Consider the following 20,324-nt stretch of genomic DNA (forward strand, 5'->3'; position numbering starts at 1 on the left):
TGAAGTCAACTTAACACGGTTCTCTCTTCTCCAAGTAATTGTTGTTATATTTTTTTTATTAAAATGTCAAATCAGTCATTAATAAAAAGTTAAAGAAATGAGGAGCTCGAGACTATATCTTCTCATATACTTCTCTGGCTAAGCAGTCTCTGACTGTCCACTTCATATCAGATTTTATTTAATCAAATCAAAGTGCACTACTAGATCCCTTCTGTCTCTTCTTTCCCTTCATCTAAATTGTCTCCTCTCTTATATTACTATTCAATTCAATTGAGTAACGTATTTAGTTTTATTAGTTAACTAGATAGATAATGCATATCTTAGTTAATTATTTTTCTGACTTTTGAATTTTGATTACTGTGTGCTTAGCCGTAGTTTCTAGCAAGCTCCCTCGGATTAACTCGGAAAGAATAAAGCGTGACGAAATGGATAAGACAAAAAAACAAAAACAAAAAGAGGGATTACTTATCAAAGTGTGGTTGAAAGTGATGGTTTTGTTTGGTTAATTGGTTATTGTTAATTAAATTACAGTTTCGACTTTAGATATTTTATCTGATATCTTCTTATGTACACCTCGCCGTTCTTATCATATATGATTCTATCGGAGAAGCTACCGATTATGAATTTATGATTATATACATTTTTTATACAATGAATGCAAAGAACAAGGAAAATTTATCTTCCGAACTTTATGAAAAAGTCTGTGCTTAGAGCTCTTTCAACTTATATCATATGGTGATATTGAATTACTGATATACCATTTTCTTACTATCACCTAAAATTATTTCGATTAATTCGGCATCTCTATCGTTTTTTTTTTCATCTCACATGTTAATTAAACTCTCACTGATTTCTTTTCTTAAAATTTTTGATCTACAATTCTCGTAATTTTTCAACTAAAAAACCATAATAAACGTTCAAGATATTTTATTTAACTAATTCTTCCGTTTCGAGGGAAGATAGTCCTCTTATCAAGAATATTATCCAACATAATCAATATAATCTTGAACCAAAAGAACTTTAGATATTAAAAGGCAATATTCTTTTTCTTCTCAGAAATATTAGAGATTTTATCCATTTATCCTTCTCAAACGGATCAAATTTGAAACATAAACCACAAAAGCATTGTAACTTTGTAAGTATATCTTTTAAGTTTTAACCCAAATTTTTTTTTAAAAGCACATTATAAGTGAAAGCACATAGATGATTTTGAAATATGGACGAAGCATTGTAACTTTGTAAGTATATCTTTTAAGTTTTAACCCAAATTTTTTTTTAAAAGCACATTATAAGTGAAAGCACATAGATGATTTTGAAATATGGACGAAGCATCATCATTCGAAACTTAAAAACATACTATAACATATATTATATGGAGATTTGCATCACGACAAAAACATATTATATATAATATATATATATATATATATATCCCATCAGCTCTCGATACAAGTAGAAGATGCAATGATATAGCATCAGAAAAAACCTGACACAACAAGCCCCACTTTTAATTTTTTTCTTTTGTGTGCAACACAAAAATCTCCACAACATCCCCCAAAAAAAAGAAATAATCGTACGAAGCAAAGCAACGAACAAAAAACAACTCCGATCAATTGTTTTTACTTTTTGAAATACTCATAAAAACGAAAACAAAAAAAACGCTGCGAATTCCTCTCAGAAAATAGGAAAACAACACTTAGTTTTGGAACCACTACTACCCTTCATTGTCCAGCTCCTAGCTTCTTCACCACCATCATCAAACACAGACCAAGACCAAGACCCTTTCTTACAGCTAGAGACTCTTCGACGATTCTCAGGTAGCCACTTGGACTGCATGTACCTCGAAGTCCTCCATGGTGGTCTAGACATTCCTTCTTTCTTCATCGACTTTTTCATCTCACCACAAACCAGCGAAACTACTCTCCTGAGTCTTTCCTCTGTCGCCACGAACACTGTCGGAAGCAACTCAGTCATGTCTTTGTAAGCTTTTGTCTGTTTCGCCAGCTCAAACTGAGATTTGAAATCAAGATCAACTATCACACGTCTCAGCTGGATTATGTCATCCCCGTCGCCATCACCCTTCACCATGACGTCAATGTACTCATACTTCCTCGTGCACCTAAACACTCTACACCCTGTAAAACATTTTCACAAACAATAAATTATCTATTTTCCACAAAATCCACGTATTTAAATTCTTGACTTTATCAATATTTTCAAACAGTGAAGGAATAAGTCTTCAACTTATAAAAAGATTGGTAACATAGATATTTTCTAAAGTCTCAAACATATATATAGTTTATTAATGAGTGTTAATTTATTGTTTACCTTCAAGATGATCAAAAGAAGAGTCCCATGAGGTTTTGGAGAATGAAGCATCGTACCCGTAAGATCTGAGTTTAGAGACAATCTTTTTCATCACATCTCTCTTCTCATCGTCTCCTATGTATGATAATCTTTTTCTCCTCATAAACGACTCTATCTTCTCTTCAAGATTCTTCTCCTCTTCTCTTTTTTCTCCAAGAATCTCCTGTTAATATTTTTAAAAAAGTTGAATAATTAAATTTTCATCTAGATGAAAAAGAAGTGAAAATGCATTTGGGTGAAAAGAGATAAAACCTGAAGACTGATAAGAGCTGTTGAAGACTTGTCGTCCGTATGATCGGAGACTGTGATCGGAGATGACTCGATATAATCGAGCACAAGCTTCTCTAAATCTTCTTCTCCTAAACTTCCCATCTCAAAATATTCTCTCTTCTGTCTCTTCCTATTCTTCTTGTTTTTTTTTTTTTTTGAGAGCAAGAAATGACTTACCTATGAGTCTCTCATGCGTATATATAAGTGTAATGAGGTGTGTCACTATCTTATCCATTCTTAATTGCATTATTAAATGAACTGTTTAATATTCGTTCTCTTGTAAAATGTTTGTTGATTAATGTTTTATATTTATTTAACGTTGTTGAGTCGTGACTTTTTTTTTCCTCCCCCTTTTCGTCGAAATACAACTCGAAATTTTGCATACGCGACAGTAAAAAAGTCGTTTCATGTCATTTTCCACTTTGTCGTATATACCACATATTTGATGATTGATATACGTGGAAACTTTATAGATAAAACTTCAATCTGAAGATAATTTTGGTAAGTCTTGATTTATTACGTCGAAACTGATATTTCATCTAGATGAAGTTAACATAAACGTAAACAGATTAGTATCATTATTTATTTCTGTTTAAAAAGATAAAAGGCTGAATTTTGAAAGGTCAATGATGACAAAAAGTTACAAATTTGATTGGTTTTGTGACATTCTTCTTAGGCGCTTAGCTATAGTTTTAGTCTTTTAGCTAGAAAATGGTACCGTAACACTTAACATTGTCAAAGTATTATCTTTTGGTTATCATGATGCCAATAGAAAAGCCAAATACCAAAGCCTCAAGAGATTAATATTGTATCTTCATTACTCTATCTGTGTCTATTCAAAGCAGATATATAATACACACGTCAATGACGTAATAGCATATAACATAATGGTGATTCAAATGGGTTTACTATCAATCAAACTCGCTGTTACATATTTGGAAGCAAGATTATCTCGTAATCAATTTTGTCCATTGATGGCTAATCCATATTAGTATAAACTTTTAATAGATTTGTCTCACGCATGTGTATATGCATACATACCGATCAAGATGATAATTTAATGTTATCATGACAATGGAATCTCTGAGAATATTATAATATCCGACTGACGGTAGCTGATAAATAATTCAATGATTTAGATGCTATTTAGTCACTTGGAATTTAAAATTCTCATATGGGATAAAACAAAAGTTTTTTTATTTTGGGGTAATGTATAGTATAATAAAAGTTTACTAATACACACGCACCTCCAGGTCTCGGCGACTCGGCCACAACAACAGAGAATCAAAGAAGAAGAAACAAGGAGAGAGAGCCAACAGATGGCAGTATATATCTGTATTTGGCTTAATGACACAGGTTACTAGCAACGACTTGGTTTGATAAACGGACGACGCCCATTAAGTTGTATATAGACTTTAGTCCCAAAGCCTTAAAAGATTGTTGAGACACTATTGGGAACGCAAAGAAACAAGAGAGAAAATAGAAATACAAAGTAGAGGAAGAAGAGACCCAAAAGGCATAAAATTTGGTGAGAACTTCGGTATGAGAAGACTTTACTTTGCACAAGGAGACAGTATCCTTTCTTTGGTTGTATTATCCTATGACTCTTGTAATAGAGACACCTCTTACCCTAATCATCAACCTTTGAACGTTCAAGCAAGTGTATAATAAAGCGATTAGTGGAAGAAGCAAAATATTCTTTTAACACGTACGTTGGCGAAACCAATAATATCAGGTGAAGAGATTACCTTTCTTTTTTACAAAAACTCAAAAAGGATCAAGGAAGTGAAGCACCAACGGTCAACGGACTTTCTTCGTTCCTCGATGGGTCGGTCGTCTAATGTTCAAAATCACTTTCAGTTTCGGCCTAATTAAGTTAATGGCCCAATGAGAGAACCCACACAAACATTCGTTGACTCCTTTTTCCAACGTTAGTTTAAGACCATCTCCAATTTATATCTTTATTTTTTTCTTAAAAATAGAGTAACTCAAAAATAAAACATTATTTTGTTCCAATATATCATTCTATTTTCAACTTTAAAATAGAGTTAGAACATCTCCAATAGTCCTCTATTTTTATCTCTATAATAGAATAACTGTATAAGGACATCTCCAACTCACCTCTATATTTATTTTTTAATTCTATTTTAGAGTAAAATCTACTCCAACCCATCTCTATTTCTACTTCTATAATAGAGATCTCTATTTTTTCCTCTCTATATAGAGGAACTCTATTTTTTCCTCTATAATAGAGTTGAACTTTTTTATTTATAAAATGGTCCTTGAACTTTTAACACTTTTATATTTATGATCAAAATAATTAAAATATATATTTAAATAGTCTAATTCCTATGTTTTATTATTTTAAAAGATGCAATGTATTTCTTTTAATAAATGTGATATTTAAATAATATTTATGAATATTAAAAATTTAAATAATATCATAATTTTATGAAAGTTTCATAAAATAAATGGGTTAGTTTGCAAATTTTATAAGTAAAAGGTATTAATAGTAAAATAAAAAAAGAATCTCTACGGAACATTCTTTTTTAGAGGAAAAAATAGAGGTATCCATTAGAGCAAAAGTCATCTCTATTATAGAGTTCCTCTATTTTAGAGGTAAAAATAGGGAAAACCATTGGAGATGGTCTAAGGGCATCACCAATCCACCTTTATATTTGCTTTTTAACTCTATTTTAGAGTAAAATCTACTCCAACCCATTTTTATTTTTACCTCTATAATAGAGTTGAACTTTTTTATTTATAAAATAGTCTTTAAACTTTTAATACTTTTATATTTATGATCAAAATAAATAAAATATATATTTAAATAGTTTAATAATAATTTAATGAAGTGGAGATTTCGTATTGAACAACACAATACTGAAAGTTTGTCGTAAGATTCAATTCTCATATCAGATAAACAAAAATAACAGTCAAGATTTGGTTTGGTAATGTATTATTATTTTAAATCTACTATGTTTTATTGTTTTATATGATGCAATGTATTTCTTTTAATAAATATGATATTTAAATAATATTTCTGAATGTTAAAAATTTAAATAATATCATAATTTTATGAAAGTTTCATAAAATAAATGGGTTAGTTTGCAACTTTTATAAGTAAAAGATATTAATAGTAAAATAAAAAAGAAATCTCTACGAAATATTCTTTTTTAAAAGAAAAAATAGAGGTATCCATTAGAGCATCTCCAATGGTCCTCTATTTTCACTTGTAAACTCTATTATAGAGTAGTTTTGCTCTAATGGATCTCTATTTTCACCTTTATAATAGAGATTGCTATTTTTTTCTCTATTTTTAGAGGAACTCTATTTTTTCCTCTATAAATAGAGGTGAACTATTTTATTTGCAAAGTAGTCCTCTTAATCTTTAACTTCTTTTATTTATGACCAAAATAAATATTTTTAAGAACTAATAATACAAATTAAATAAAATAAGTATTTTTAAAAACTAATAATATAAATTTAATTATAAATATTTAGTCTAAAATATTGAGACTACCATTTGGAAAAGATAATTTATATAAATTATAAAATTTATTTTTCATTCAACCCATAATAATTATTTTAATACAACAAAAACTAATAACTTAATAATCCGGTAAATTACTTTGGGATCTACCAATATCGTTAAAATATTTAATTTAAATAAAAATAATAATTTTTGAAAGTGTTACAAATTTAAAGTAAAATGGGTTAGTTTGCAATTTTTATAAATAAAAGGTGTTAATTGTAAAATAAAAAAAGAATCTATTTGGAATATTCTTTTTAGAGGAAAAAATAGAGAAAACCATTAGAGCAAACCTCTACTCTATTATAGAGATCCTCTATTATAGAAGAAAAAAATAGGGAAAACCATTGGAGATGGTCTAATAGAGATGAGTTTTAGTCCAATGGTCCTCTATTCTCACATTTAAAATAGAGATTGCTATTTTTTCCTCTATTTATAGAAGAACCCTAATTTTTTTTACAAAGGTTCCTCTAAAAAATAGCAATCTCTATTTTAGAGGTGAGAATAGAGGACCATTGGAGTAAAACTCACCTCTATTATAGAAAAAAAAAATAAGGAAAACCATTGGAGATGGTCTTAGTGTAAAAAAATAGAGGTGAGAATAGAGTTGCTCTATATATAGAGCAATCCTATCATTTTCTCTATTTTAGAGTAAATCTTTTATCCTATAAAACACAAATCACCTGACCAGTAAAATTCTGCCACATCAAATTTAATATTTCAAAATTAAAAGAAAAAACAAAACCATTTATCCATTACTTTCGGACAAAAAAACATTTACGAGAAAGGAAAATATAAAAACGTTTACACGTCTAAGAAAACCTGAACGAAAATTTAAAAAGAATATATTTGCAAATGTTTGGGCTATTAATAAAGTCTAAGTACATAAAAATGATTTGTAAACCCTGTAACTATTTTCTTTGTTCTTTTTCTATGTCTTCTCATGCTTTATCGATTTGTATCCCTAATTTTCCGCCCACTAACACCTCCACGTTCAAGGTGATTATACAACCGATTCCTCTTTTATTTAAATCCCAATTCAGTTTCTATTATCTGTTATCCTCTCCTCTAATCCTCTCTGTTCCATCGTTTTTTTTTCTGCTCATCTATTACAATTCTCACTCAGGTGAATGTTCAAACTTTTGTTCATATTCATAGATTTTATCTTCAACTCATATTAATTATGATATTTATATATTCAGGTGGAAGATTCTCTGGATTATACCCATCTTTCACATCTAAAATTCTTTGACAAAAGAATGGAAGATCAGAGCTTTAATATCGTGGACATGGAATTATTATCCAAAGATAAAGCTGGAGTAATTCTCAAGGTTATTCTCATATATAGAATTATGGATTTGCAAGTTTAGATCCGAATTACAGTCTCCCACTCTTTCACCTATTGTTTTATTTAGCAATTAGTTATGGATCGTGAGGTTTTTACATCTTTTGTTTAATGTTTACCATCTAACTGTAGGGGTTAGTCTCCAACATGAAAGAATGAGCTTTCCGCCAATGGAGTTTCAAACTGTCTCCTAATCTCAAATTGTCTTCTATGCCATTTACAAGACATGATATCCTTATGGTACCTCTACCTCACATATGGACTTCTTCTTATTAATTTCCCACTGTCAGGTTCTAGGAACAATTGATCTACGTTGTTGGGTAAAATTTTATTTAATTCCTTCATGAAACCCTTCCTCAAGTCTTCGCAGAAAAATAAAAAGAATTTAATTCTCTTTGTCTGTTTTAAATAACAATAATAAAAAGAAAAGAGAGAACAACAATGATTAGTCCTTTACTTAATGCAATCCAATTTTTTTTATTTGGAACCATTTTTTATTAACTTTTCCACAATATATATGTTGATTGATGTTCCCAAAATTACCTTTTGTTTGGCATATTGATTTTCATTTTCAGCCCATGCACGGTCCAAGTTGTAAGCATGATCAAAGTGGCATACAATTTTTTCATCTCTCCAAGGTTTGTCAATATGTCTTTCTATAGCTTGCTCAATCGATACTGAAACAAGACATATATATCCACTCTGTATACATTATTCCTATTTGTTTTTTTTTTGAATCTATGTATGTATTGTTTTAACTATACTAATTAAATGATTATGATTTATTCTCATCAGATACTATGCTTTGGTAAATTTTAAAATGGCCATGATTAGCCTTATGGTTTATACAAGGATAAAGACATGTGGAAATGAAGTTAAGAAGAAGGAATTGGCAAGTGAGGAGGAAACTGAAGAGTGAACAAGCATGTGCAATAGAATACAATTGTGTATATAAAGCATGTAGTCATTTCTGTGTAGAACATGCACTGTTTTGTTATTGAAAGGGCGATGTATGTGTTGCTTAGTGACATAGAGCTTGTGTTGGTGATTTATGGACGGGTTTTTCTTAATTTTATGAACATATATATCGAACTATTTATTCAAGCGTTTAAAAGATATCTTTAATTTTGTCAAGCTATAAACCTTAAATTTATAGCTTATAATGGAGAGTTGCAATATAATCAACATTACATTTACTTTTAACAACATAGAAATTTGGTAATATTCAACCAATTTTTTTTTATTGTATATTACTCTTAACAATTAGTTATATATTATTTGATTACAAAAAGCAATGTCGTGCGTATGCACGGGAGAAATTCTAGTATAGAATAGGGCTGAAGCAAATGTTGCTCTATAATAGAGATTTGACTCTAAAATAGAGTGGGGCTGGAGATGTCCTAATAAACAATCTGAAGAGTTAAATAATCCATCCAAAAACTAAATCAAATTGGTGATGTTGAATTTTGATGATGCAAGAGTACTGACACATGATGATACTATGTTTGGTTTGAATATAATAAAGGTCTAAAGAAAAACTCAAATTTATTGTTATTCTAATTCTATAAGATTATATCAAATATTTTGAAAACATTAATTTAATTTAAATATTATTGAAAGAAAATTATGTTTAACTACAACAATTTAAGTTAATAAATGAACAAAAACAAAGAAAAATTGGCTAAAAACATGTTAAGTAAAAATTAGCAAATTGTAAGCAAATTATAAGCAAAACATAAGAAAATATAAGAAAAAAATAAGTCAAAAATATCTATTAATTTTAAAATTGATTGATCTACAAAATTTGTTTTCTTAATTAAGATTTATTTCATAGAGGTTAGCATAGAAGTCGGTGGTCAAACCTCAATGAAGCAGTTGTGGAATTGAAGATGAAGCAAAACGGCGCCGTTTCTGGCGTCATCATTCATCGCCTTCTGGACTACGGTCCGAACCACAGTCTCCACTATTGGGCATGTAGTCCCGTAGAACCCAACTCTCAGTTGGACCTTGGAGGAAGAGTTTAAGAAAATCAGGAAAAAGCAAACGAAAAATGAATTTTTTTATCTTCATAGCTCTCTCAATAATGGTGAGATTAGAAAGATGAATGAGAATAATGATGGTGAGATGCTGATGATGAGCGATGGTTTAAATAATATGTGAAATTTACAAATCTAATCGATTTTTTTTTGTTTCAATAATTCAATGCACATAAACTTTCTTTTTAATCAAACACAATAATTTGTAGTAAATATTAATTTGGGTGAGAGTGATATTTGAACAACTTTTGTTCTCGTTATGGGTACATTGTTATGTAAATTATCAATCAGACTAACTTTTTCTTTGGTTATTAAAAACTTAAGAGGAAAACAAGAGCTTAATAAGTAGTAGAACCAATTACTACATCTCAACATCTACACTTACCTATATACAAATAAAACCAAAAAAATTTCGACCGTGAGATGTAGATGCTGACTCAGATGTTAGGAGTTGCATTAACTTTACATTTTTTCCATTTTGTTTATTGAACTATTAGATATTACTTTTGAGTTTTGATGATTATGAGATTTGAAGAAAAAGCAAAAAAAACATGTCACTTATATTGATAATGATGGGCCTAATATGTTGAGAAAGTAAAGCCCAATTTTTTCTTGTTTTTTATCAAGTTTTGGACTTAAAAAAATCACTAGGCCCATAAGTGTTCACAAATCTAATCTCCATTAAATGTTGAATGAAAACCGAAACCCCATATATAGTTATTTGCAGGTTTTTTTTTTTTTTTTTAAAGAAAAAAATAGTGTTTCATCCTAACAAAGTATATGATTAATTTATCCAAACAGAAAGACATGCTTAATGTAAATGTTTGATTGGTTAACGACTTTAATTGTAGGTTTAAACACTTTCAGAACTTAATTTGTGGGTAGAAACTGTATGGAAAATATGAAACTGATTTGAAAGTAGTAAAATGTGGCTATACGTTCAAATTTGGTAATTTATTTTTTGTTAAAAACTAAATCGCACTAGCGTAATATGTAATTGCTGAAATGAATGAAAGAATTACATTGTTTTAGAATGTGTTGTTTAAGTAATAATATGAAAAGATGTTAAGTAATTTCTCTAGCTACTTGCTTCTAACGATTACACTTGAAATAATTGGTTTCTTTTTTTTTAATAATATTTAGTACATTCTCTTCTTTATATTATGTTGTTCGAACATGAAGGGGAAAATTTATCAAAAACATGGATTTTTCAAAATGTCGTTGAAGCATAGCTATAGGCAGGAACCTTAGCAAGCTTCTGGTCTTTCATCATATTCCTAACTCTCTCAACATCTTTCCACATCCCTCTGAGTGCATACACATTAGCCAAGACAACATACACACCATCATTCCAAGGCTCGAGCTCGACCATGTGTTGAGCCACCCACTCAGCCATCTCAACGTCTCCAAACTTTTCACACCCACCCATCAAACAACCCCAAACCATCACGTTAGGCTTCATTGGCATCCCTTCCACCACTTTCTTGGCCTCCTCAAGCTGCCCATCCCTGCTCAACAGATCAACTATGCATCCGTAGTGAGATAACCCCGGTTCTAGTTCGAATTCTGACTTCATCATTGCGAAATACGTTTTTCCTTCCTCCACAAGACCTCCATGGACGCAAGCACTGAGAACTCCCACGAACGTGACCTTGTTTGGTTTAACACCAATATCTCTCATCTGACGGAAGCATTCCAAGGCCTCTAATGTATTCCCGTTAGCTGCGTAACTCATGATCATGGAACTCCAGGAGACAACGTTTCTCTGTGGCATTTTCTCGAACACTTGACTAGCTAAATCCATACGCCCGCATTTTCCATACATATCAATGAGCGAATTCATCATCATGATATCAGATTTGTCTTGGGTTTTAGCTTGTAGAACGCATTTATGCAACTGGGAAGCTAAGCTCAAGTTACCTAATCCTCCACAAGCTGAAGTCACACTCACCATAGTGAAATCATCCGGCTCAAACCCACTCCTTTTCATCTCCATAAACATTTCCACAGCCTCATCAGCTCTCCCAGCATGATTCAACCCTCCGATAACAGCGTTCCAAGACCCCAGCTTCCTCTCAGGATTTTCATCGAACACCTTACGTGCATTCTCAAACTCCCCTGCTTTGAGATACAACGTGATAAACCCACTCTCGCAGAACTCATCTCCGACGAACCCTAACCTCACGGCGACGGAATGAAGCTGCTTTCCCATCGGAAAGTCATGAATCTGAACGGCTGCTTTGATTACAATCGGAAGAGTGTACCGATCGGGCAAAACATTCGATCTCACCATGCCGAGGTACACTTGAACTGCATCGAGAGGAGAATCATGTCGTATGTAGGACCGCATGATGTTATTCCATAAGAAAGGGAACGGGTATTGATCGAGGATGCGTGAACGGTAGATATCACCATGGATCCGACGGACACGAGCGAGACTAGTGCAGTTTGATAACAGAGTAGCCAAGATTTTGTTTCGATCCTGAGGCGATAGAGACGTAATCGAGGAAGCTGAGACAGAGGCGATGAGATTCAGACGGTGGAAGATTGTCAAGTGATTTGTTCTCGTCTTAGTTGTAACATGAATCTTGGAGATGAGACCAGAGAAGAAGAACATGTGTGTCTTCTTGTTTTTGTCCTGATCCAAATTAATAACAAAACTCTTCTTAAAAACTTTCAAACTAGGATATGTTATGTACAAAAGATCTGTTACAACTCAAAAAGTAGTAGGAATAAAGCTCAAAGATCTGATATATGAAGTTGAAAGATTGTATTCGAGTAGAGTTCAGAGACTCACACAAGTCGCTACAACATAGATACTGAATCAAAAGCAAACACTGTTTCAACAGATCCAAGATAACAAGTTATATATTGAAATCAAACAAAGCTTTCGTTGTCATGATTTTCAACGGCCACTGCGTTCGAAATTGATCTTGGTTCGACCAGATCCGCCATGGTCATCCCTTGACGAGCTACCACCGCCGCCACTTGCTCTCATAGTTCCTCCAGACCCGATTTTGTCCAAAGGCTTCTTACCTTTCTTCAAATCAGAAACCCACCTGTCTAGACCGAAAGGATCTTGTTCCTCTTCCTTCTCAAACTCAACAGGTCGGTCTCTCTTGGTACCAGCCCTCTCGGAAGCCCCGGTGAAAGCTTTGTCAGGTTTAAACCTCTCAGTGTTCTTGATCTTGTCGAGCTGTACATCTGCGTTTCCATACATTTCTTCATCGTTATCCTTCTTTGGCTTGTACAGCGTTGAAAGAGTGGGTTGTGCAGTGAACAAGCCTTTGTCATATAAATTGTACTGGTCATCAGCAGCGAATCCAGAGTCCATTCCTTTGTCCTGGTTAAACAGCCGTTGATCATACATAACTTCCCCGCCTTTCACTCCAGTAGATGCCATTCCAAGAGCAACTTTCTCACTGATATCACGGTCTCTATCCCTTGTGATCTTGCTCTTCTTCCCCATGGCAGCATCTTTAGCTTCCAACCTTCTCTCCCTCTCTCTTTCCCTACGACGCTCTTCTCGGATCTTCTCTCTCTGAATCCGTTCCTCCCTTTCCTCTCTAGTCTCTTTTGGTCCTTCCCTCTCTCTTTCCCTTTCTCTCTCCCGGTCATAGTTGTCATAATCACCCCTTGGGTCAACACTTTCACTCCTACCCCTGTCAGATGAAACAGGCATACTCACAGCAGCACCTGTTCTTTCAGAGCGAGCTTTTTGGGCAAGAGCCCTCAATTCCTGCTCTTTCCTTTCCTTCTCCTTCATTGACATCTCTTTTTGCACCTTTGAACGCATTGAAACAGCCTCTCTAGCTTTCTGCTCAGCTACATAGAGCGCCTCTGATAACTTGGCAAAGTTATCATTGATCTGAACGTCCTGTAGGCCTCTTCCATCAGCAGCTAGACGTTTATCAAGAGGGATTGTGTAACCTTTTGGATTCTTCCAATTTGAGATGCAAGGAGGGATTTTCCAGTCTTGTTGGTCCTTGACAGTAACAGGCCTGGGCGGTGAATGCATGACCGGAACAGGCGGAGAGCCAGAAGCCTTTGGGACTCTCTTATGCTTAAACTTTGGTGGATCAAGTGGATCTACAGGCATCTCCACCATCCTAATAATCCTCTCTTTAGCACCGGAATTGAAGGCTGCAGATTGCTGGGAAGGCTTATACTTGATGTACTTCGACTCACCCGATTGCCTTGCCACATTACTAGGCTGCGCTGCACTGAGTCTCACATTCACAATCTTCTCAATGGCAGCTTTTGTTTCCTCAGCAGTCTCCTGTATCTCCTTCTGCAATTCCTCCTCTTCATCCAAAACAGTATCCAAGTATCCCTCGTCTTTAAGAATCTTCGGAATAATATCCTTATGCTGAGAATAAACAATCTTTTTGGAGTTCTCATTCTGCCTCACAATAGCGTCAAAGACAACGTTACCCTGAGCATCGACAGTAACAGGGAGAGTCTTGCCTCCAGGCTTATTGGATTTATTCCTACCCATACCAAGAGGATACTGAGCAAGATGAATCTCAGGGAAAGCACCACCATCACCAAAATCCTCAGGGTTCTTGGGACGGAAACCTTGACGTTTCAGGTAAACAGGCACCACTTTAAAGGTGATGGTTGCGGACTTCTCGGCCTCGTTTTCAACGAAACGGTTTTTGAACCATGGATCATTAGAATGATCATAATGCGTGGTAGTGGTTGATTTGGGGTCAGGTAAAAGGTCTTTAAGAGGCGTCATGGCTAGAAAATATCAACTCTAGCGAATCAGAACTCCTGCAAACAAAGAACAACAACAGTAAACAAAAAAAAACATCAGAAGATAATTAATACCTTAATCCGTAATTAGAACTACAAGCTTCTCAATGGTAAAAGCCACAGATCTCCCCGAAATTAGGGTTTCTAGCGATAAAACTCGAGGCAACAAATTAAATCCCGACTAAATTCCGATCAAATCCTGACAAATCTGGGATGAATACACTACAATACAACGGAGAAACAAAAAAAAAAAAAAAAAAAAAATCGGGGATTAACAATCGTTTAAGCTTTTGAGATCGATTAAAACCTAAAAAGAAACAGTCGAAAACGAAACCATAGGAGGAAAGCTGGAAAACAAAAAAGTGTCGAAGGAGATAAGTCGAAGAAGCTTACCCAATCGACGCTGTGCGATGCGGCGGTGAGCTATGAAGAAGAACGAACGGAGGAGGTGAAGCTTGGTTTCTCCAAAATCAGGCGTGCAGCCTTTTTAGGGTTTGATTAGATTTTTTAATTTTTTTTTTTATCTTTTAAAAGAATATCTAAGTCGGTCATTCAAAATAAAAATTTAACGTCGCCTGAGAGATTCGAACTCTCGCGGGGAAACCCCATGTACTTAGCAGGCACACGCCTTAACCACTCGGCCAAAGCGACTTTTTGTTATTCGTTTGACCAATTGTTTATAGATAATAACGCTGTTTTGAAAACATAAATATATTACTTTAGAAATATTGAAATCTTTTTTTAAGAATAAGATTCTACTTTGTATAACTGTCCTCAAATTTTCAACTGTATAATTCTTCAAAACATATTTTCGTTAGCGTAGAGTTAATTAACGTCACCACATTGACCAAAGAAAAAATATAAAGCTCTTCAAAATCCATATTATGATTCAACGTAAGGAGAATAGCTAGCTATGAAGGTGAAAAAAAAAATCAAGTTATAAGAATCTGTTGGTAGTAGCTCAATCGATATGCTATCCGGCCATCCAAAGAATGTCCCGAGTTTGAGCAACAAACTTTCTTCTCTTTGTTTTTCTTTTTAAATAATAGATTGATGGATTTTGTTTGACATTTAATGAACCAAGTTATATGTTTCTATCAACAACCAATTTGTTTGATGTAGGGTAAACAAACAAAAATATATGAACTACCTAGTCGATGTAAATAACGTCTCTGAGAGAATTAAATGTATGATGGGAAAGATTATTGAACATTTCTACTTTAGTGTGAATGTGTGATGATCGGAAGATTCATAGGTTTTGCTTCTTTTGACCTAGTGGCAATGTGGCATATGGTTGTTTGCAGTTTTGGTGGACATCTTAGCGTGCTTTTGTTAGTTGTCTTCAGCTTGGCTTAACGACAACGGTCTTTCACCTCCTTCCATTACACTTTACACAACTCGAAAGTCAGAGTATACTTGAATTGTTTGAGGGTTTTGAAGCTTCCGATTAGAGTAAACGGCTGTAGCGATTTGGTTTTTAAAAGACGGATTATTAAATAAATAAGTGATTTTAGACTTAGGGGTATCTAGGCCTGGGCAAAAAAACCGGACCCGAAAACCCGAACCGAATCCGACCCAAAAATATGGACCCGAATCCGAACCCGAAACCGGTAGAATACTCTATTGGGTCCTAATCTCCTAAACCCGAAGAGCCGGAACCGAATGGGCACCCGACAAACCCGAAATAAAATAATATACATAAAATACTAGTTATATATATATTTTTATAACATAGTTATTCAAAGTTACAACTTAAAATTCAAAAATATTAGTTTTTCCTCGATTAAAATATTCAAAATAAACAAAATTATATTGAAATGTTTAGCTATATTTTTAAAAAATTTAACCAATTTTTAAAAATTTAATTTTTAAAATTTAATTTTAATATTTAACATTAGAATTTCCGGGTAATCGGGTAAAATTCAGTTTATCGGTTAAATTTCGGGTAATCGGGTACAAAAAACCTGAACCCGAATGATACCCGATTTTTTCGGGTATTTATAGGTTCTGAAATTTTAGACTCCAACCGACCCGAACCGAACCCAAACCGATATTTTCTGTTTATCTTATTAAGTCCTAAACTCCTCTACCCGAAAAACCCGAACCCAATCAGTTCCTATCCAAACCTGACTAGAGTACCTGAATGCCGAGAGCTAGGGATACCTATAAGTTCATGGAGTCCTTTTTTTTTTTAATAATAAACATTTGTTTAACGGGTGATATTGCGTTACTTTTTTTTTGATAACCTTATGTTGCGAACTTGCGATGCTTACGTAATTAGAGATTTAGAAAGTCCGATATCTGATTTAATGCAATGTTAAGTGACAATATAAATCATATATTAGAGTATCTATTAATATAAAATGGGATCCAAATATATAATAAACTAACTAAGAGAGTCAGATATATTTGAGAAAGAAAGAAAAAGAACAAATAAAGACCGTGCTCGTGGGTGGAACCTCCGTTGACCGCGGATCCCAATATAATGGCCTTTTCCTACGGAATAGTTTAATGCATTACTAATTAACGTAGCAATCAATTTTAGTTCAAAATCAATGTACGATGATTATAATAAATAGGTTGATTTAATCACCTTATGAGCCGGTGTTGATTGATGTTTTCGTCGAGAAGTTGATTTTAACATTAAACAAAAAATATGATTTTGTTCAAACACAAACAAAAGTCTGTTAGAATGAATAAAGAAGGCTTTGAAATCGATCTACATCGTTGGATTTGCATATGAGTTAGTGCATGTACATGTTAAACTAAGAGTCAAGTCATTAATTATGTCTGACTAATGCAAAAAAAAGAAAGTCAAACAAGAGTAAATGATAATTAAGAATGCTTAACCTGCCAATTGTTTTGCTAAAACGATGATATTTTTACTTCTCTTGGACAATATTGTTTTTTTTATTTAATCATCCAAATATATATACTTGTAATTACAATTTATTGCAATAAAATTCAAACTGAAAAGTATGTTATGTCAAGCTAAGCAAGGAAATTTTGTGAATTAACTACAGAGGGTGATAATAAATAACCAAGTTGAAAAGATTCCACATATGCCAACTAACAAACCATCTGAGATTATATTTTTATTGCACGCTACGTATACCTTGATATAAATAGTTTAGTTTCTCAAATGCTCACCTAAATATAGTCACTATTGTGTATCTACAGACAGTACCTAGAAGATCCGATCACGATCGAAACAATAGACATTATATGTTTTAATTGAGTATATTAAACACTGTTGTGAATCCAATAATTAAAATTAGACAAGAGGGATTGAAATGTGTTTTTTATTAAAAGAAAGGAAAAAGGGGGCCAAAATTGGAAGACTCAAAAGGTTCACCCATCGAAATGCCATTTTCGTCGCTGTGGTAATAAAAGCTATAACAGTTATTAAAATACCAAGGCGAACTAGGTGGATACGCCGAGTCAACGTACACAAACTCGCTCCACGACTCGTCGTAACTCGTCTCTAGACTCGGTAACTCCACTATCTCGCTCAGTTCTTCCACCGTAGACGCAGCTTCTTCGCTCGACGGTGACAATGACGACGACGTAGAAGTCGAGTAGCTTGAGGAAGACAAATGCGTCTCCGAGATCACGATCGTGGTTGGATCGGAGACCACGGGAGCAGAGGAAGAGGAGAAGTCCATGGCTGCGGCTACGGCTGCTGCTGCTTGAACGTCGCGGGGAGAGGAGGAAGCTGGACGGGGAAGGTAAGTGGCGAGCTCGGGGAAGTTGAGTACGGCGGAAGTTCCTTTAATGGTGAGAGCAGCGGCGTCGTGTGCACGCGCCGCCATCTCCGGAGTAGAGAAAGTGCCGAGCCAGATACGGCTCTTCTTGCGAGGCTCTCGGATCTCGGAGACCCATTTGCCCCACGTACGCATCCGGACGCCTCGGTAACCAGGGTCGGGTCTAACACGTTTCTTGTTGTTGGTTCGATGGGAGTCTTCTTGGTGGTGATGATGATGATCGTCCTCCTCCTGCATCGGAGACGATAGTTTAACGGAGGTGATGGATGACTCGGTCATTGACACGTGGGTTTGACTCGGTGAGTGTGAGGAAGTAAGTACGTATAGGGTTTATATAAAGACGAGAGAGAGAGAGTTGAATAAGGTATTGAAGTGAAATGTTGAAGTTAGTTAGAAAAGGACAGTCGATCGCTTACTTATGATGACAGGTGTGTTCACATTTATAAATTCACACGTCAGTATTATTAGAAAAATGACCCATTATATATATTTATATTGATGATATTTGCATTCGGCAGTAAATGTGTTATTTATCTTTTCGTGATAACCTATGCATGGTCCATGGATGAACTTGATCAATTCAATGGGGTCATATTATTCCATTGGAATTGACTATATAAGAACTTTTTTTCCTTTTGTTTAAGATTAAACTAACTATAAGAACTTACTGTATCTAATAAAAAAGAGAGAATGCGAAGGGAAACAAAAAAAAAACCCCACAAATAGGCTTAAATATTAAGATGTCCATGACCTTTGATTGTAATTATTTTCAATTGGCTGGTAATATTCCACTAGGAATTGACTGCGAACTTTCTTAAGGGAGAATTGTAATTTGTAAGAGAACTAGATGATGATCCGCGCTGATAGCGCGGGGAAATAACCAATTTTATTATTTTTGTTGGTTATTATGGTTATAACTATTACTATCATTATTTGATATCTTATATAATATAGTATTATTGTATGGTGTTTTGAATCCTATAATAGTAATTGTTTTTTAATATAAAGATTAGTAAATATGATTGATGCCGTATAAATTAGATTTAGCATGTAATGTAGTTACTTATAAGGGTTATTTTGTATTAATTTCACCAATCATCACCTAATTTTTCACAAAGTCCAATATAGATTTAATAAAGGTTGCCAATAAGTATAATTTTTGAGTATGTTTAGCCCATTGTCAAGGGCCTAATCTAAGATACATCCCTTCATGTTTTTGTCGATGAAGATTTTTTTTTTGTTTGTTTCTTTTCCAGCAAAACAAACATAATAATTTTTTCTTCTTCTTCTCTCTGTAATTCGAGAAATCTCAGCTTCATATTTATAATCATCGATTTCTTTTTCGAAAAGTCCAACCTTAAATGTGCCAGAGAATCAACCCATCGTTGTTGGGTCACGAGAGATTGCAAGATGGATTCTAAATCGAGGTGTGTTTAGGATCATTAATTAGATCAAGTTAGTTTATTATTTGGACATAATTAGTCGACAATATTCTTACTGATGTAATGTTTGAAAGAATTAGTTTAAAGATGTTCAATACAAATTGAGCTTTCAATCTGTAATTTTTGTTTTTTATTTTCAATTAGAAATCTTTCAAATCGTTAAATTTGATAGGAACTGTATTAACTTGTATCAACTGATGTATGATTCTAATAAATTGCTAGAGATTGAGTATATTGTAGTTTATTATTGTATAATTGCAATGTATACATTAAATTAGCTCCACAAATGCATATTTGTTTTTGGGGTTTTCTAGTTTCTTGTAATGATGACATATGCGGTTTGGATTTTGGTGTGTCGGTACTTCACAGCTCTACAAAAGGAGCTTTAAACATATGATTCTATTTTCTATGATATGGTGGCTAGTAAGGAGACCTTGAAAAACATAAGAAATCATATTGCAGCCAATAAGATCAAAGACTTCAAGAGTTCTTGTTCAAGAGACTTCAATATTGTCGGGTCAATATTTTTAAGAAGGTAACTTCTTATCTATATTTTTTGACCCGACAATATTGAAGATAGAATTATAAGATCATAACCTTTCTTGTAATGATGACATATGCGGTTTGGGTTTTGGTGTGTTGGTACTTCACAGCTCTACAAAACGAGCTTTAAACATATGATTCCATCTTCTATGATATGGTGGCTAGTAAGGAGACCTTGAAAAACATAAGAAATCATATTGCAGCCAATAAGATCAAAGACTTCAAGAGTTCTTGTTCAAGGGGCTTCAATATTGTCGGGTCAATATT

General features: G+C 33.7%; 3 protein-coding genes, 3 long non-coding RNA genes, 1 other non-coding gene and 1 pseudogene across 8 annotated transcripts; 2 read left to right on the top strand and 6 right to left on the bottom strand.

Annotated features, from left to right (window-relative positions):
* Positions 1 to 1,387: 1,387 nt before the first annotated feature.
* On the bottom strand, positions 1,388 to 2,794 carry LOC104702491 (uncharacterized). The gene is made up of 3 exons (XM_010418343.3): positions 2,620 to 2,794; positions 2,329 to 2,530; positions 1,388 to 2,135 (listed from the first exon to the last, which is right to left on the bottom strand). Exons 1-3 carry the CDS (start codon positions 2,737 to 2,739, stop codon positions 1,675 to 1,677), a joined length of 783 nt encoding a protein of 260 aa, XP_010416645.1. The 5' UTR covers positions 2,740 to 2,794; the 3' UTR covers positions 1,388 to 1,674.
* Positions 2,795 to 3,819: 1,025 nt separating this feature from the next.
* Positions 3,820 to 4,506, bottom strand: LOC147941748 (uncharacterized). The gene is made up of 2 exons (XR_015561500.1): positions 4,386 to 4,506; positions 3,820 to 4,279 (listed from the first exon to the last, which is right to left on the bottom strand). It is a non-coding gene; the product is annotated as an uncharacterized LOC147941748 (long non-coding RNA).
* Positions 4,507 to 7,367: 2,861 nt separating this feature from the next.
* LOC104702492 (uncharacterized) lies at positions 7,368 to 7,989 on the top strand. Its single transcript, XR_754042.3, has 2 exons — positions 7,368 to 7,500; positions 7,647 to 7,989. It is a non-coding gene; the product is annotated as an uncharacterized LOC104702492 (long non-coding RNA).
* A 68-nt stretch (positions 7,990 to 8,057) lies between these two features.
* LOC147941749 (uncharacterized) lies at positions 8,058 to 8,601 on the top strand. Its single transcript, XR_015561501.1, has 2 exons — positions 8,058 to 8,152; positions 8,310 to 8,601. It is a non-coding gene; the product is annotated as an uncharacterized LOC147941749 (long non-coding RNA).
* A 2,048-nt stretch (positions 8,602 to 10,649) lies between these two features.
* LOC147941750 (pentatricopeptide repeat-containing protein At1g77170, mitochondrial) lies at positions 10,650 to 12,167 on the bottom strand. Its single transcript, XM_087459431.1, has one exon. It carries the CDS (start codon positions 12,165 to 12,167, stop codon positions 10,761 to 10,763), a length of 1,407 nt encoding a protein of 468 aa, XP_087315557.1. The 3' UTR covers positions 10,650 to 10,760.
* A 110-nt stretch (positions 12,168 to 12,277) lies between these two features.
* LOC104702493 (SNW/SKI-interacting protein) lies at positions 12,278 to 14,934 on the bottom strand. Its single transcript, XM_010418344.3, has 2 exons — positions 14,702 to 14,934; positions 12,278 to 14,326 (listed from the first exon to the last, which is right to left on the bottom strand). Exon 2 carries the CDS (start codon positions 14,289 to 14,291, stop codon positions 12,456 to 12,458), a length of 1,836 nt encoding a protein of 611 aa, XP_010416646.1. The 5' UTR covers positions 14,292 to 14,326; positions 14,702 to 14,934; the 3' UTR covers positions 12,278 to 12,455.
* TRNAS-GCU (transfer RNA serine (anticodon GCU)) lies at positions 14,878 to 14,959 on the bottom strand. The gene has a single exon. It is a non-coding gene; the product is annotated as a tRNA-Ser (tRNA).
* Positions 14,960 to 17,594: 2,635 nt separating this feature from the next.
* LOC104702496 (ethylene-responsive transcription factor ERF037 pseudogene) lies at positions 17,595 to 18,503 on the bottom strand (annotated as a pseudogene). Its single transcript, XR_015562392.1, has one exon. The product of XR_015562392.1 is annotated as an ethylene-responsive transcription factor ERF037 pseudogene (transcript).
* Between the last annotated feature and the right edge of the window lie 1,821 nt (positions 18,504 to 20,324).

The sequence above is a fragment of the Camelina sativa genome, chromosome 7, assembly GCF_030686135.1.
Source record: "Camelina sativa cultivar CO46 ecotype springtype chromosome 7, ASM3068613v1".
In the NCBI taxonomy this organism is placed as follows: domain Eukaryota; kingdom Viridiplantae; phylum Streptophyta; class Magnoliopsida; order Brassicales; family Brassicaceae; genus Camelina; species Camelina sativa.